Below are 17,500 nucleotides of genomic sequence, written 5' to 3'. Positions count from 1 at the left end.
GGAGCATGAATCATGTAACCATGTTAAAAATGAATATCAATAAATGTTAAAAAATAAATAAATACCTACTGACTGACCAAAAAAAAAAAAAAAAGCTGGAATTAAGATTGTTGGGAGAGATATCAACAATCTCAGATGTGTGGATTCTGCTCTGATGGAAGAGAGTGAAGAAGAATTAGGAAGCCTATTGATGAGGGGGAAAGAAGAGAATATAAAAGCTAGCAAACTTTAACACGAAGAAAATAAAGATTTTGATAACTGGTCTTATCACTGCCTGGCAAATAAAGGAAGAAGAAATGGAAGCAATGTCACACCTTATATTCTTGGGCTCAAAGATCACTGCAGATGGCATAAGCAGTCATGAAATCTAAAAGATGCTTGCTCCTTGGAAGGAAAGCTATGGCAAATCTGGACAGCATACAAAAAAAACCAAAAACAAACAAACAAAACAAAAAAAAAAACCAGAGACAACATCTTGCCAACAAAGTTATGATTTTTTTCAGTAGTAACCTATTGCTATGAAAGTTGGATTCTAAGGAAAGCTGAATACCACAGAACTGATACTTTCAAATTGTGGTGCTGGATAAGACTTTTAAGAATCCTTAGGTCAATAAAGAGATCAAATTAGTTGATATTTAAAGGAGAAGGAGATAGCAAAGGATGAGATGAACCTATAGTACCATGGAAACAAAGAACATGAGCTTGGACAGACTCATGTGATCACAAAAGATTGGATACAACTGAATGACTGAACAACAAATATGGAAAGAACTCTGCAAAACTTAAATGTAAATTAATTCATCATTTTTTAGATGACATCTATATAGAAATATTCCTAGAAAAGAACCTATTCTGGTATTCTTTCACCCATAAAGATAAAATGACATTTTGTAATTGAATAGAAAGTATTGGGCTGTCAACTCATCCTTGGTAGGCTTCCAGAAAATATCTATGGGACAACTCCAGGAGCCAAAAAACTGACAAGAAAATTAAATGAACTTCATCATGTTCCCATGGGGTTTTGATCACCGCTGGGTTTCCAGAATTTGAGAGTTCTTCAATGTATATAATTTGATTACAAGTATTCAGAATATCAAAAATATTTAAAACACTGTTCTTAAGTTTTTATGGATCAATGTTATGGATGGGAGATTAAGGACAATACTTTTATCTTAATATTCTGGTGGGAGTACAATTCATGTGATGAGTTCTCAAGGATATTGTGAGAGTTGTTATTTGTAATACATAGTTTTGTCATTGTTTTTGATCTTGGCCAAGTCTTTACATTTTAAAAGCTTTTGGCTCTGTGTACCTTGGAGAGCATGAGTATTTGGGGCAGCAACGTCTATTAAAAATGTGATTCTTGAGTTTTTATGGATCAGTGTTATGTGTAGGTGATTGAGAATAATGGTTTTGTGTGTTGAATTCTCCTGGATATTTTGAATTCTGTATTGGTAGTTTGAGCATTTGTCACCTGCCAGCTATGAAGTACCAAGTGCTTCTGTGTAGAATTATGGTCATTATGTCATGTTGTTCTGGTTTAAATTTCCATAGCCTGAAGGGATATCGTTAGACAGTTTCAACTGCATAATCAGCATTAATTACTAAGGCCAGACTCTTTAAGGATCTTGGGTGGTGGTGACCTGATCCTGGATTGCCATCCGTAAACAAATCTCAATGACTTGGTCATTGGCTCCTTCCACCACCACCGCCACCACCATCACAGCTGCCTTCCAGAGTCTGGGTATCACCTTATAGCCAATAAAACACAGAACAGAGAATGTCAGCTTTCTAGTCTTGGAGGACAGGAACTGCCCCATTTTTGACTCAGTAATCTTCAACACAGTACCTTACAGCAGGTGCTTGATTACATTTTTTGTTAAACTGACTGAATAGGAGGGACCTTAGAATAGAGATAATTAGTCTGTTAGAGCTGGAATTGTTGCCCACTGCTTGAGCATGCTAAGTGGGCAGTGAGGTGCCCAGTGGATAGAGTGCCAGATTTGGAGTCAAGAAGACCTGAATTCAAATCCTACCTCAGATAATAACTAGCTTTGTGACATTGGGTAAGTCATTAACCTCTCTTTCATAGCTCCAATCCTCATCTATTTAATGGAGATAACAGCAACTACCTTACAAGTTGTTTGTTGTGAGGATCAAATGAGATAATGGGCTTCATAACTTTTAAGCCCAGAAAGAAGAAGGAAAAGGTAGAAGAAATGGAAGAAAAGGAATATAAGAAAAGGAGGAAAGGAGAGAAAGGAAGGAAAAGAACAAAAGAGAAAGGAGGGAAAGGGATAGGGCAGGGAAAACAAGAAGAAAAGAGGGTAGGAAGAAAGGAGAAGGGAGTCAAGGCACACAGAGTAGAGAAGTGGGTCTTTTTGGTCATTCCTTGGTGGTCTGGCTTTGGGGTTGATGAAGAAAAGAGACCAGTGGATGCTAGCTTGTCAATGTCTAAACAGCCCTGGGCTCAGTGAGGCGGCTCTGGATGGCTTGGCATTCCTCCTCCTAGTCAGGGCGGCAGGGGTGAACAAGGAAGGAGGGGCCAGCATCAGTGGGAGCTGTTGCCCAGGTGCACACCCTCCAGAAATGGCTTCTGGATCTGAGGGGAGGGACAGGAAGAGTGCATTCCCATCCAGTGCTGGGGTAGAGTACTGTCTAGGGTGATGTCCATGGAAGGAAGGCCAACACCAATGTGGTACCCACATTTCAAACTGGCTGAGATAAACATTTTGGAGCAAGGATGATGCCACCTAGTTCTGATTATATCCTAAGCAGAATTCTGCACACACCAAACCCAATGCCAGGGCCCCTGTGAGAAAGGGCCTCTGATTTTGGAGAAAAGGATGATGCAACTCCTGGAAGTGTGGTCACAGTCCTAACTGGGGGGACAGTATTTTCAGCTGTGCTCTTGGATGGCCTGCTGGTCTGGCTGTAACTTAAGATGACTTTTCCAAATTAGATACTAATCCTGCAGCCACAGATGGTGATTACAAAACAGCATTGTGGAAACTCTAGCAGTTCTGGAGGGAGGGGGTGGACCACCATTCACCCAGCATCTCTCTTTGTTTACCCAGATATAACAGCATCCAGTGTTGCCCCACAGACACCAGGGGGCATATATCAGGGTGGGCATAGGCAACCTGGAGCAGTGGTGACATATCTGCTAAATCACACTTAAACATCCCTTCTGGCCACATACTGACTCAGAAAATCACTAGTTAACATTACCTAGGTTCTACTGAATTTTTATTTTGTCAAAAATTTTATTGTCAGGTATTTTAATTACATTTTAATCATTTAAATCTAGTTTGGCTGCACTCTACATGGGCCCACACCAAGCTCTCTAAGCTCCATATTTGATACTCCTTTTCTAGAGCATCCTTGACTATAAAGTATCTTAGAGGTGGAAGGGAGCTTTAGGTTGTCTAGGCCAACCATTTCCTGAAAAATAAACCCTTTTGAAATACTCCTAGTAAGTGGCCATTTAGCTTTTCCTTGAAGACCTCCAGTATGATTGTTTGGAAGTTTTCCTTTCTGTCAAATCTAAATACGCAACTTTTCTTCACTGTTTCTAGTTGTATTTTGGGGTCAAGGAGAATAAATCCAACCTCTCTTCTGTAGAATACTCCCCTTCAAATACCTAAAGACAGCTATCATTTGTTTCCCCAAATTTTCTGTCCTTCAGGATGAATGTGCCTAGCTTCTTCAACTGATCTTTCTATTAAATACTCTCCAATCTCCTCCCCAGCCTTGTTAGCCTTGTTGATATGCCCAGTTTGTCAATGGATTTCCTAAAATGTAGCACCTCAAAGTAAATAATCCAGATATAGTCTGAGAATGGTGGAGGGCAATGGGGCTACTGTCACTCTAGTCCTCCACTCTGGGCCTCTTAATCCAGCCAAGGTCACCTATGTTTTACGGGTGCGGAGACAAGTCACACTGTGGCTTCAGATTGAAATCCAGGGCCTCTCAGACCTAGGTTCTTTTCATACAAACTACATTCTAGCCCTGCTCTCTCCACCCTGTACTTAAGGCAACTGATTTTATGAACCCAACATCTTTCTATTTCTCTATACCAGCCAGGGACCTGCCATTAAAGTCACCTGAAGATCAGTCCTATATGATACCAGGTTTCCTCAGAGTTAAAGTTGCAAACATACAGATGCAGGAAACCTTATTTTCTAGCCCAAAGCAGTTCTCACCCTGGAGACCTCTAAAATATTGCAAAGGTCTCCAAGTCCCTAGCTATCCCTGACTGCCAATATCTAAAAGCTACAAAATGGTACTATCTCTTAAATGACAGTATGAGAAATTATCACGTGTACCTTCTATAGATGGAATATTTGATATGCATATATATGAACTATTATTTTTCAAATCTATGTAGATACTATTATAAAAAACTCATTTTAAAAGTTTTGTTGGATTCACAGTAGTTTTAGAAATTCAGAAGAGGATTTATTATCTAGTATAACATGGGGGAAAAGTGTTTGTTTTGGACTCAGGAGGCCTGAGGTCTGAGTCTGGCAGTAGAAACTCAGTAGTTACAAGACCAAGGACAAGCCACATGAACTTTTGTTTCCTTCTCTGAAAAAATGAATATACTCATGCTTGTACTACCAAAAGCATTCTGTTAATCTTAAAGTTCCAGAAACATACCATTATTATTATTTCCTTAATCAAGAGATACTGCTATCATGTGGGGTTCCAGTAAATTTTTTGGCATCATAAGAGACAGAAAACTCAGGAAGGCTAGAACTACAAAAGGTTCTTAACCTGAGGTCTGTGAACTTAAAACCCCCCCAAAACTTTACAGTTCTATGTTGATATAACCCATTATAATCCTATGAATTTTCTTTTATGCATTTGAAAAATGATTCTGAGAAGGGGGCTCTAGGCCTTATTACACTGCTAGCCAGGAGTTAGGGGTTGGGAGGAGCTTCACATTTGGTGTGTGCCACCAGGAGAACAAGCTCTTCTGTTAAGACTCAGTTCCAGCACCTTGGCCTCTGAGAGGCCTGGCTGGCTCTCCCTGAACCTTGGTGCTCTTCTTCCTTTTTTCTTAACCCAAAAAATTTTAATTAATTAATTAATTAAGAATATTTTCCCATGTTTACATGATTAATGTTCTTTCCCTCAACTCCTCCCACCCCACTCCCATAGCCAACAAGCAATTCCACTGGGTTTTACATGTGTTATTGACCAAGACCTATTTCCATATTATTGATATTTGCACTAGGGTGATCGTTTAGAGTCTACATCCCCATCATATCCCCATCGACCCATGTGATCAAGCAGTTGTTTTTCTTCTGCATTTCTGCTCCCACAGTTCTTTCTCTGGATGTGGAGAGCATTTTTTTCTTATAAGTCCCTCAGAATTGTCCTGGATCATTGCACTGCTACTAGTAGAGAAGTCCATTACATTAGATTGTACCACAGTGTATCTGTCTCTGTGTATAAAGTTCTCCTGGTTCTGCTCCTATCACTCGGCATCAATTCCTGGAGGTCTTTCCAGTTCACATGGAATTCCTCCAGTTCATTATTCCTTTCAGCACAATAGTATTCCATCACCAACGGATACCACAAATTGTTCAGCCATTCCCCAATAGAAGGGCATCCCCCTATTTCCAATTTTTTGCTACCACAGAGAGTGCAGCTATGAATATTTTTGTACAAGTCTTTTTCCTTATGATCTCTTTGGGGTATAAACCCAGCAGTGGTATGGCTGGGTGAAAAGGCAGACAGTCTTTTAAAGCCCTTTGGGCATAGTTCCAAATTGCCATCCAGAATGGTTGGATCAATTCACGACTCTACCTGTAATACATTAATGTCCCAATTTTGCCACATCCCCTCCAACATTTATTACTTTCCTTTGCTGTCATTTTAGCCTTGGGGCTCTTCTTCAACTTATTTTTAGTTGTGTATACCCTGGATGCCCTGAGTAAAATGTGAACTTCCTGAGGACAGGCATTTATTTGTTTTCATTTTATCCCCAGGACCTAGCACAGCATCTGACACATTAAGGGAGATGCTTAATAATTGTTAAATTGAAATTGATACTTCCAAATGAATTTATGGATTCAGGCCACATTTATGGCACAGGCCACAGAGGGAACAATGAGGTTCTTGGCCAGAGATCTAAGTTCGTGGCCCTGTCTCAATTCAGTCACAACTTTCTCTGTCAACAAATAAAGGACTGGTCGAGTATCACACATATGAGGCTGGACTCAGTATTTTCTCAAGGTCCATTCTTGATCTAAGATCCCATAGGAGAGTTAAGACCAATAGCCTCCCAATACACTATGGGTCAGATGGGTCTTGGAATAGCACTTGGTGGGAACTACTAACCTAAGAAGTTTAATAAAACCTTGTACTTCAGCTAAATGATGGGGTCAAAGATCAGAAAGACCTACTCATTCATGGGAAAATGAGATTTCTTTGATTTGTCTCCCTTCCTCATATCTCTTGTCCAAGAAGTTACCAAGGCTGAGGCCTCAGTCAGTCAGTCTTAATCAATCAAACAGCAAGCATTTATCAAGGGCCTGCTATCAGCCAGACACTGTTCTAGGTGCTGAGGGTACAAAGTCAATAATGAAGTAGTCCCTGCCCTCAAGGAACCTATACTCCATCAGGGGAGAAAACATGAGCATAGCTGTATATATTCCAAAGAGTGCAGCACCCTTTTATCTGGCCCCTCTGTTTTCTTCATACTGTAGGATGACCCTGTGAGATGGCTATTCTTCTGCCTCCACTGAATCTGTCCATGTCCAATTTGATCTTTGCACTCAGAGATCATCTTCCTTATGTAGAGGTCTGCTTATATCATTCCCCCTTTCAAAAATTTCCAATGGTCTCCATTGACTACCCAGTAAAGTTCATACCCTTCTGGTATTCTAGGCCTTCTACAACTGGGCCCCACCCTATATTTCCAGTCTTTTATTAAAATGTTTCTCTTCAAACACTCCTCTCTCTCTGCTCGCCTCTTCTCCAAAAATGCCTTAGCCCAGCAAGTCCATGGGATATCTTCCTTTTTTCTTGTCTTTTGAATTCCTTCCTATCCATTAAAGCTCCCTCTTCTAGGAGGCCTTCCTTGCCACTCGACTTTTTCCCAAGCCTGGGAATGGAGTTCATCTAACTCTTTGTCACTGTTATGCCCACCTAATCATGTCCCAAAGAGAGAGAGAGAGAGGGAGGGATGGGGAGAGGTGTTGGACAAAATGATTTTTAAGGCTCCTTCCTGCTCAGAATCATAGGATTCTAAGACTGGTGGCTTATATCAAGAGTGTGGGTTCCAAAGGGAAAAGTCTCAGGGAGTGAGAAAGAGTAAGAAGAAGACATTCACCTCCTCTGACCAAACACAAAACTTCCAGTTAGCTAAAAGAGCCCTGAGGAGCAGTCATGCAGTCTTTGTTCAAAGACCTCTGTGGGATCTGCAAGGATCTGCAGGAAGTTACAAGGAAAGGGGGTTAAAACGCACTTCCTAAAAGACCTAATTGTCCTAAATTTGCTTTGTTGGGAGCCTGTGAAGAGTCTAGGATGCCAAGCAGACAGGAGGGTGAGTCAAAGGCCTGAAAACCATGTCATAAATAAAAGGACTGCTTGAAGGTCCTGGGGGTGGGATTAGGAGTGATGTGACCTGCAGATAGTTCCAGATAACAAAATCTCAGGGCTGGACAGGGCTTCAGAAGACATCATATAGTACTTAACAATCTCTCTACTCTTCTTGTCCTGAGACAGATAGATAAGACTTACTCTGCTTAGTGCCTTAGGACAGAAATAGAAGCAAGGGGGGAAGAGAGGTTCTTTCTTGCTTTATTATCTCCTCACTCCCCTCAGTGGAAGTACAATAACTTGTTATGTATATTGTTGATAATATTCCTACTTCTAGCAGAGTTTGAACTTGATCATGTTGGAGGTGCCTTTCACCTACGGAATTATAGGAACCTAGAGGTTTTCCTAGTTTGTTTCATATTGGTTGTCCAGTTTGTGTATTGGGACCCAACTAATCACTCTGACCTATCCAGCTTGATACTGTCCTTTCTGACCTATTTATATAGCTCAAATAATGAAAACGAATCTTTTAACAGTAGTTCCTATGTACCAGGCATTAGGGAACACAAAAAAGGGAAGCAGGCCCGGCCCTCAAAAAGCTAACATTCTAATGGAAGAATACAAAGGGCAAGGGACTTTTGGCTTCCCTCTGTTCTACTGTGAAGGATCAAATCTGGATCCCACATTCCATTTGACCCATAGTAATAGATCAACAAATATGATTCCTAGTTTTCCTGATACCCAATGGCCAGACCAAACACAGCTTCTCTTTTCTCTCTTTTGCATAAGACTGTACCCCCGGTGCTTTCTTTCTTGCTTCCCTCCCTCTCATAAAATCGTATCAAAGGAGTTTTCCATCTTGCCTCTGGCCCACTGAACTTCACAAAATTTGACTTCTGATTTGACTTACGTCTCTTCGGGGAAACGTGCTCAGCAACTTGAACTCATCCCAGGGAAAGCCTTTGGAGGCCACAAAGTCGAAGACAACTCGCAGCCGGCTGCTGGCCAGGAAGCGCCGCTCCAGAAACTCCCCACTGGGAGTTCGGATCCGGAGCTTGCTCACAGGCTCCGTGTTCTCTTCTTTGGGCTCTGGAGGCAGAGATTGCTCCAAGGATAGCCGAATGGCCTGAGAAAAGCAAAAGGAAGGCATGAGACTTCAGCATTTAACAGGGAAACAGCAGCAGTAGGTCCCATTTAAGGACAAAACTCTTGTGCCTCATCACAGCTCTGGGAGGTCAGTGATAACGGGGTGATTGGTTATACCTATGGCTCAGAGATGGAGTGGCTTGGCCATGGTCATATAGTTAGGAATAGAATCAGAATTTGAACCCAGGTCTCCTCTTCCAGAATTGAGGGCACTCTCCCCTGCATCTCTGATAGGAGTTAAAAAGGAAGCAGCTTATTTCCATTCTTCTTTCCAGAATTTCAACAATCCTGATCATGGGCCAGGCCTTGCGCCTGGACTGTGGAACCATGTATTTTTCATTTCTTAATATTAGCCTACAAGACAACTAATTAAAATAAATCCCACCTTTATGACACATATTATTAAAGCAGTTGTTAACTGCTTGGAGGGGATAGGTAATTTAATTGTTTGACGGAAGGGCTTAGATATTTTTGATTGAGGGGATAGTCATCAAATATTCAGGCCCTTCCTTTTCACAGACATTTAAGTTGGTAGGACCAACTAATGAGTCCTCCAAAAATATGTATTATGGCTGGAAATTCCACTTTCTACAGGTAAAAAAGCCCAAGTTGGCAATAAAATACCCATTAACAATCATATGGCAAAGTAGAATTAAAATAAACAAAACAAATAGCAGGTATGTGCTCAAAGAGAAATACTTAGGAAGGCCCTGGACTATATTGGGCTGGGAGTCAGTAAATTTGTTATTAAACTTGGACTCTTTGATCTGAAAGGATCTCAGATTGTTGAATGTCAAATATAGAAGGGATCTTAACATGTGGAATTAAAGCTGGAACAAACCTTATAAAGTCTTGGGTAAGAAACTGTGTCTTAGGTTGGTTATTTTCATCCCCATTGTTAACTGAAGGCAAGGCCTTCAGAAAAGAAAGGGAAATGATCTGGAAGGGCAAACAGCTGGCCAGGAAGATGCTGAGTGAAAAAAGGAAATGGATTTCTGGACCAAAGCTAAAAATGTAAGGATAACAGAATCCTGGCTAGGGATGATAACCACAAAGGCAGGGGCTGGAAAGAATGTAACTGGATGAAGCCCTGGATGTCTAATTCAATTTGCTTTAAGCTAAAGAGTAATAGGCCTATATGATCACCATGCTAGATATAATAGAAAGTAAATATAACAGGAGACAAAATTCGAAAAGAACCCGGCCATAAAACTCATGACTTCATATGTCTTTACCTAAATCCCCCAAGTATAGGTAACCAGGAAGGTAAATAAAAGATCCTAAATCAAAGAGGCACATTAGACCTTCGAGTTATCTTGGAGACTTGGGCTCACATTCAAAATAGAAATAGGACCAGAAGGGCAAACCTTAATCAGAAGTAACAGGATAGATCAAATGTATGAAAGAGGGACCTAGCAACTTTTGTTATTTTTATTTAAAATATTACTTTAAAAAAGTTATTAATACTTTCTGTTTCTACCTTACTTTCATTTGAAACGTCTCTCCTCTTTCTTCTACCCAAGGAGTCATCGTTTGAAACACAGAATTTTTAAAAAGAAGAATAATGAAGTTCAGTCAAACCAACCAGTCCATCAACTATACCTCATACTCATAGTCCCCAATTTCTGCCAAGAATGCAGTGAGTACACTTTTTTGACTTTTCTCTAGGGCTAAGATTCTTAGGAATCATAATTATATTGCATTTGGTTTCCTTTTTTATTATTTTTTGGCTCTTTATATTTACTTAGTTGTGGTTTTGTCTATCATTTTTCTGGTTTTGCTTCTAGCCCTCTGCATCTACTCATATATCTTCTCATGTATCTCTGAATTCTTATATTCATAATTTCTTAGAGCCTTCTTGATTACATTCTATTAGTACATTTCAATTTATTTAGCCATTCTCCAGTTAATAGGCATTCACTTTGCTTCCAGTCTTTTGCTAACACTTTTGCTAACTAACATGTGCTAACGCTATGAAAAAGCTACACTAATGTGAGGAAGTCCTAGACCCAGAGAAGGGACCAGAAATGATGATGTCCACATTCAGTTCAATAACCACTGATCACACTGCTGGGCACTGAACAAGTACTTAATAATGTTTCTTAACCGAGTGACTGGTTCTGTGCTTAGCACTGGGGATATGAAGATGCAGAAAGCTTACACTCTGCCGCCACACAACATACAACAAAAATAAATGATTGCTCTAAGAAGGAATGCATAGGAAGCATGAGCCTCCTAGTGTTGCTGCTGGAGTTCTATGCTCAGCTCTAAGTAGCCCATGTTAGGGAAGTTATTGAGAGGCTGGAGGACAAGCAAAAAGGAGAAGGGCCTGTAGATCTTGCCATATGAGGACCAGCTGAAGAAATCCGGGAGGTTGTTTGGAAGATGATTGACTTCAGAATCTCAGGGGTAGGGAGAGAGGTATGGGAGCTATAGTCAAGAATCTGAAGAACATGAAAAATGGATGATTTTGTGTTTTTTGCCTCAGAAATTGCAAACAATTAGTCCTGAGATCAGAAAAAGTCTTAATTACCCCAAACTTGACTGGGCTGCCTCAGAAAGGAGTGAATTTCTGATCAATAGAGAGCTTCAATAGATTAGAAGGGGCAGCTAGGTGCCTCAGTGGATAGAGAGCCAGGCCTAGAGATGGAAGTCCTGGGATCAAATCCTGCCTCAGAGACCTCCTAGCTGTGTGACTCTTAGCAAGTCACTTAACCCCAACAGCTTAGCCCTGATTCTACCCTGAAACCAATACTTAGCATCAATTCTAAGACAGAAGGTAGGTATTAAAAAAAAAAAAAAGATAAATTAGATGATGATTGTTCATCAGCCAACAAACATTTATTAAACATGTACAATGTGTGTATATTCAAATGTATGCATCTTTATATATGTGATAAATGATAAAACAAGGTGTGTGTGTGTAAAAAATTGGTGATAACCTCAGGAGGAAGGCCTTGGGGGAAGGTGAGAGGATGGTGTTAGAGGACGAGACTTTGAAAGGCATTTTGTGAAGATGGGATTTGAGTTGAGTCTAAAGGAAGCCAGAGAAGCCAAGAAGCGGCCAGGAGGAGGATGAGCATTGTAGACATGGGGGATACCAAGAGAGAAGGCCTGTAATAAGGAGCCGTTGTGTTACAAAGGAATTTTTCAGTGTGGGTCACACTATATTGCATCTGAAGTTCTTTTATGTGATCCTTTAAGACTTATTATGTAATAGATGAATGGAACCTTAGAAAAGAGACTGTCAAGAGCCAGGAGGATCCTTAGAACATAGCAGGAAGAGCTTAGAACTGGGGACATCAGAGTTAGAGGGGCTTTAGGACACAGAATGTCAAGAGTGGGAGAGGCCTTAGGACAGGGAGGGCCAGAGGGGGAGGGGCATTAGAATAGGGACTGTCAGGGCTAAGAGAGGCCTAAGACCAGGGGATGCCAGGCTGGAAGGGAGCTTAGAAGTGGCTTTGGGCCCTTATGCTCTCTTCCTCTAGCACTTGCTCGCTTGCTCTCCTTTCTCTTTTGCTCGTTCTCTCCACAGTATCACACTGTTTGCCAGCCCTGGTCCTCTAAACTCCAGCAGAGGGAATTGGGGAAGCTCAGAGCCCCCTCCTTTTGCACAGGGAAGGCCCAGACCCTGTTCTAACAGGCTTTCAGGGTTTGCACACAGTGAGGGTTACAGTCACAATCTACCTTCAGAGCCACCAGCAGAGATGGGTGAAGGGGATGGCTAAGGGAGCAAACTCCCAAGTGAGAAGAGCCAACAATGGGCTTGACAAAAGGAGACTGCTGAGCCAATGAGAGGACCAAGAGGCCTATTTCAAAGGCTGTCCAGACAAAGAGCCGCCATGTAAACATGTACGGTAGCCAAATAGCTGCTTACAGGAGGTCTGAAGGAACCCAAGGCCTGCTGGGCAGCTTCTGTTTGACTGAGCTAGTATCTCTTTTCCCATCTGAAGGAAGGACTTAGAAGCAGAAGGCTTGCATTCAAGTCCCTGCTTCAGTTCTTATATGAGCAAATCAATGTTTCCCTAAGCCTTGGTTTCTTCGTCTATAAAATGGGGATAAGGATACTTCCCCTATCAGGCTCCTAAGATTATTGTGAAGACATATTTTGTAAACCTTAGTGTTCTAGTAAGATGAGGTCTTACTATTATTGAATGAAAAATCTTTATCTAGTGCTTTTTATTTTTTTATTGCCCTCTAGATTGCTTTTAGTCTCCCTTATAAGACAAGTTTCCATATTGTTTAAAAGAATATATTTTTAGTAAAAGGATTGTTTATTTGACCCCTCTAACTTTGTAGAATCCTCTAAACAGGTAAGGATGAGCATCTCCCTCAATTCCCTGCTCCTGACCCTTGGCTTAGCCTCCATAACTTCTTCCTTCTCCCCAAAAAAATAAAAGTGAAAAAAGAAGAGACCAATGAGGAGATGGCAAATGGAATTAAGTCTAGAAAATGACACAGAAAGGAAGGAGATGCTTGCCTAGGAATGAAGGGAAGTTAGACTAGAAAAGGTAAGCTTGACTTGAATTGGGCCAAGTCTTCTGATGGCTGCAAAGATAAGTGTGGAAGGACTCCCAAAGGCAGGCTCTATCCTCTGCTCTAACCCACCAGTTCCCCAAGACACACACCTAGAGGGAGGAAAACATGTCTTTAAATGCCAGACTCAAAAACACCCACCTCCCGCTCTTCCTCCTGTTCTTTCCGCATCTGCTCCAAACGAGACTGTTCAGCAACTTCCCTCTCATGGGCTTCTCTCTGTTAGGAAAAGAAAAACAGTATCATGAGGCTTCACAGTGTCATCAGCAGCAGGTAGGCTGGCCCTGGGGTGGAAATGAAGCCTGAGGGGAGCTCCTTATCCTTTTCCTGTGCTGAAAGGCCTCCAATGCCTCCCTAGGGTCCATAGTAGCCCAAGTTCCCCACACTTTCCATTCCCTGTAGTCTATGCTCCAGCCAAAAGAGTCACTGTGGGAGGGACACACCTAGGACCTGCTGCTTCTTCACCTTAATAGTCCCCTTGATCTTCCTTTCCCTGTAACAATTTAGAATTATAGGCCAAGTGCTGGAAAGGGCCCATGAGACCATTTCACCCAACCCCCTCACTTGACAGATGAGGACACTGAGGCCCTCCAAAAAGGGGAAGGGACTTACTTGCCCATGGTCACTAAATCTCTCATCTGGCTCACCCTTTCACTGGAGAGACAACCCAATGCTGAGCAGCAGTCACAGAGATGGTCTTTGTGGCTCAGTTACAAAATTTCTCATGACCTTTTTTACACCTTGTCTCTTTGTCTCAACTTGACCCACAACTTGTCCTTAGTCTCCACTATCTCACAGGATACAAGCAAGAGGCCCTTACCCTCTCTATGCCTTGTCTGTTCAATGGGGAGAGTTACCTCATAGGGTTATGGTGAAGGTCAAAGGAGATAATGGATGTAAAATGTTTTGTCAACCTTAAAGTGCTACATAAATGCCCATTATTAATGACTAAAAGTGATGTTGTCAGGTCTATGCACAAAATTGTATATACATTTAGCTAAGTACTGAGCACTCTTCTTCTGTCAAAATTACAGCACGGCCACCATGGCCTATTCCGTTGGACACCTGCAGCAAACCTGCCTCTTAGGACTGGGCTATCATGAGACTTAAATGAGAGACTGGACACAAAGATCACTGTTACCTTTAAGGCACTTGGTAAATGTTTGTGAGGATGAATATGGAAGTTATGGGTGGGTGGGTTGGGAGGGGCAGGCTGGCATTAGTGTTTTCTGAAGATAGAGTTATCTGTCTCTGTTCTTCCCTTCTCCACCCCCTAGTGCCAGTGTGGAAGCTGGGCCAAAGGCTTGGATAGTAGCTGGGCTGACTACTGTGATGTTACTAGGGTTGGGCTCCACTAGGCACACTAAAGGTTCACTAAGTCTCCAGCTGATCCAAAAGGAAAAATGCCACCCTTAAGGCATTACTTATATAAAGATGAAAAACAAGGGTCTACATACACTAATTGTACTGAGCCCTGGAATATGACAAAGCTTCCTGGATAAGGCTGACCTAATCATCCAGAGCTTAAAGACAAAGTGAATAAAAAAATACACATTCCTCAGAGGATGATATGTAGCTCACTGCTTTAATCCATTAGTGTGCGGACCCTGGAAAGGTCCAGCAAATAGACAATGTGGTGGGATGGCAGAAATTCAGTTCAAGCTAGTGAACATTTACTATGTGTCTGGTACATGCCAGGCACAGTGTCAAGCTTTCAGGATACAAAGACAAATATGAAAAAAGTGTTGCCTCAAGGAACTCATATTCACTTGAGGGAACACAACAGGTAGCCAGAAAATCAAATACAAAATGTATACAAAGTCATTTTTAAGGGACAAACTGGATGTAGAGAAACAGGACCTAGGGTCCAAGGGTCTAGATTTGAATTTCCTGCTTTTCCAAATTATTATATGACCATGGGCAAGTCACTTGTCTTCTTTAGTCACTTTATATATATCTGTAAAACAAAGGGGTTGGACTAGATGAGTGTCAGGTAGGTGGCACAGTGGTTAGCACTTTGGGCCTGCAATCTGGAAGACTAATCTCTGAGATCAACTCTGGCCTCAGAGACTTACTAGCTATGTGTATGTGACCTTGGGCAAGTCACTTAACCCTACTTATCTTAGTTTCCTCAATTGTAAAATAAGCCGGAGAAGGAAATGGCAAACTACTCCAGGATCTTTGCCAAGAAAACCTCAAATGAGGTCATGAAGAGTCAGATATGACTGATACAACCAAATAACAGCTTTAAGATGTACATAATGAAAGATTCCATAGAAATCAATATGCTTTTCCCTCCATATACCCACCCCACCCTTTAGTACACACACCTTGGCTCTGTCAGCTTCGAGTGAAAGACGATAAGCCTCATCTTGCTCTCTCTTCATGTTTTCTCGGGCTTCACGCTCATCCTGAAGGAGAAAAAACAGAAAAACAAATTAAGAGACAAAAGAAGCCCACCATGTTGGCATTTGGGGAGAATCTGAAAGAGCTCAAAGAGTAACAGTAATTTTAGTTTTTTTTTAAGAAAAATCCTTTTAATTAACATTTATTTTCTTTCCCTTCCATCTTCTCTACCAAAAACAAAACCAAACAGACAACCTTGTTAAAAATACGCATAGTCAAGCAAACAAATTCTCACAGCAGCCATAACAAACACTTGACATAACTGTCAAAGAAATGTAGCCTAGGGAATGGGGTGCAGGATCCTAACTTGAGAACTGGGAGGGCCTCTGTTCAGGGAAGTTCCTGCCTCTGTCAAGGTCACAATTAGTGTCAAAGGAAAGCCTGAAATCTAGCTTCTCTGTCTTGAAAGTCAGCACTCTCTCTATTTCACTGCTCAGTTCAGGTCCCGCCACAGACACATTTTGACTGTGCTCTGGGTAAATCCTTGTGTCTCTCAGTCTTCTAGCAACACGCTGTTCAAGGAAGATCAACCACAGAAGGCAGGTTCCTTATAGGGGAGTTTCCTCTATCAGTGGAATCAAATGTCTAGTCTCTCTCCCAAATTAGAAGAAAGTACAAATATCATAACTTTAAAGTCTTTAAATGTATGTCTTCTCCCAGAAGGGGATACTTTGAAGATGACACTCCTCCTAGAGCAAAAAATAAGGAAGAAATAGACTATTCAAGAAGTGCTATCATTTAGGTCAACTCTGTTTACAGGTAAGTATGAATGGCCTGTCATTATGTTGTTATGCTCATATGCCCCAATGAGGTATCTTTAGTCTATATAGCTAAAGTCCTTTCATTTAGACTATATTCTATTGATGTTACAATTGCATGGCATTGTAACCAATCCCTATGAGCTAACAAAAGTATTATAAACAAACAACTTGGATTTAAAATAGACTATTGTAGGTACTGAGATGAATGACAACAGGGATGGCTTTGCTGCTGAATGGCCAGAGCATCTGTCACCTGCCACCCAGACAAAGGAGAGTCCTCTGAACTTGGCTGCGAGAGATGCTTTTACCATTTTCATCCTACTTTCCTAGCTCCATGGACATAGCAATAAAATGAAATGTGTTCATTCAAGTGTATCCTGTTCTACAGATTCCTTCTCCCTGAAATGTCCTTTCCTCCAACTCTCTCCACTTGTCAACATCCTCCCCATCCTTCATAGAATATACTGTCTAAGCTCAACTCTGTTCACTCCGGAGCTAGCATGGTGACCACAACCTGGCTTCCTCATCTGAGGTCATCCTTATCTTTGTGTCCTGAGGGTTTGGCACAGGGTCTGGTTCGTGGAATTAAGTCAATAAATACTCCAGAGAAGAACAGGCTTTCAGAGCTGGAAGGAAGGCATCTCTGAGGTTATCTCCTTTAATCTGGCTCCAAACCGAAAATCCTTTCTATAGTGTGCTCAACAATATACAGCCTTAACAGACAGACCAGTCTCTAATGGGAAGGGGAAAGAGGTGAGATCTATTCTCTCTAGTTATTAAGAAGTTCAAAAACATTTAGATGAAATAAGACTTCTTTGACCCTCCTTCCCTCACCCCAATTCTGCCCTCTGGGGCCAATCAGGATATGTTCAATCCTTCTTTCACGTGAAAGTCCCTCAATCACTTAAAGAGTTATTATTTCCAATTTATCCTCATGTTTCCTAAAATGCGCCACGTAGAACTGAACAGTGTCCTTCCTTCATGACTATTCTGACCAGAGAATAGAGGCATTAGCCTCACCTTCTGTAAGACACTTTATAAGACTCTAACAACCCTCTTAATCCCTTGGATTTCTTGGCTTCCATATCACCCTGATG

At 41.4% G+C, this 17,500-nt stretch overlaps 1 protein-coding gene across 1 annotated transcript in view; it reads right to left on the bottom strand.

Annotated features, from left to right (window-relative positions):
* Positions 1 to 17,500, bottom strand: part of FAF1 (Fas associated factor 1) — a 433,472-nt gene that overhangs the window by 41,015 nt on the left and 374,957 nt on the right. Inside the window, exons 16-18 of the mRNA XM_044674693.1 lie at positions 15,567 to 15,647; positions 13,378 to 13,455; positions 8,465 to 8,680 (exon numbers count right to left, since the gene is read on the bottom strand). Coding sequence (XP_044530628.1) covers positions 8,465 to 8,680; positions 13,378 to 13,455; positions 15,567 to 15,647 — 375 coding nt within the window. The remainder of the gene's footprint in view (positions 1 to 8,464; positions 8,681 to 13,377; positions 13,456 to 15,566; positions 15,648 to 17,500) is intronic.

This window comes from Gracilinanus agilis, chromosome 4 (genome assembly GCF_016433145.1).
Source record: "Gracilinanus agilis isolate LMUSP501 chromosome 4, AgileGrace, whole genome shotgun sequence".
NCBI lineage: Eukaryota > Metazoa > Chordata > Mammalia > Didelphimorphia > Didelphidae > Gracilinanus > Gracilinanus agilis.
This window is presented reverse-complemented; position numbering and strand designations above follow the sequence as displayed.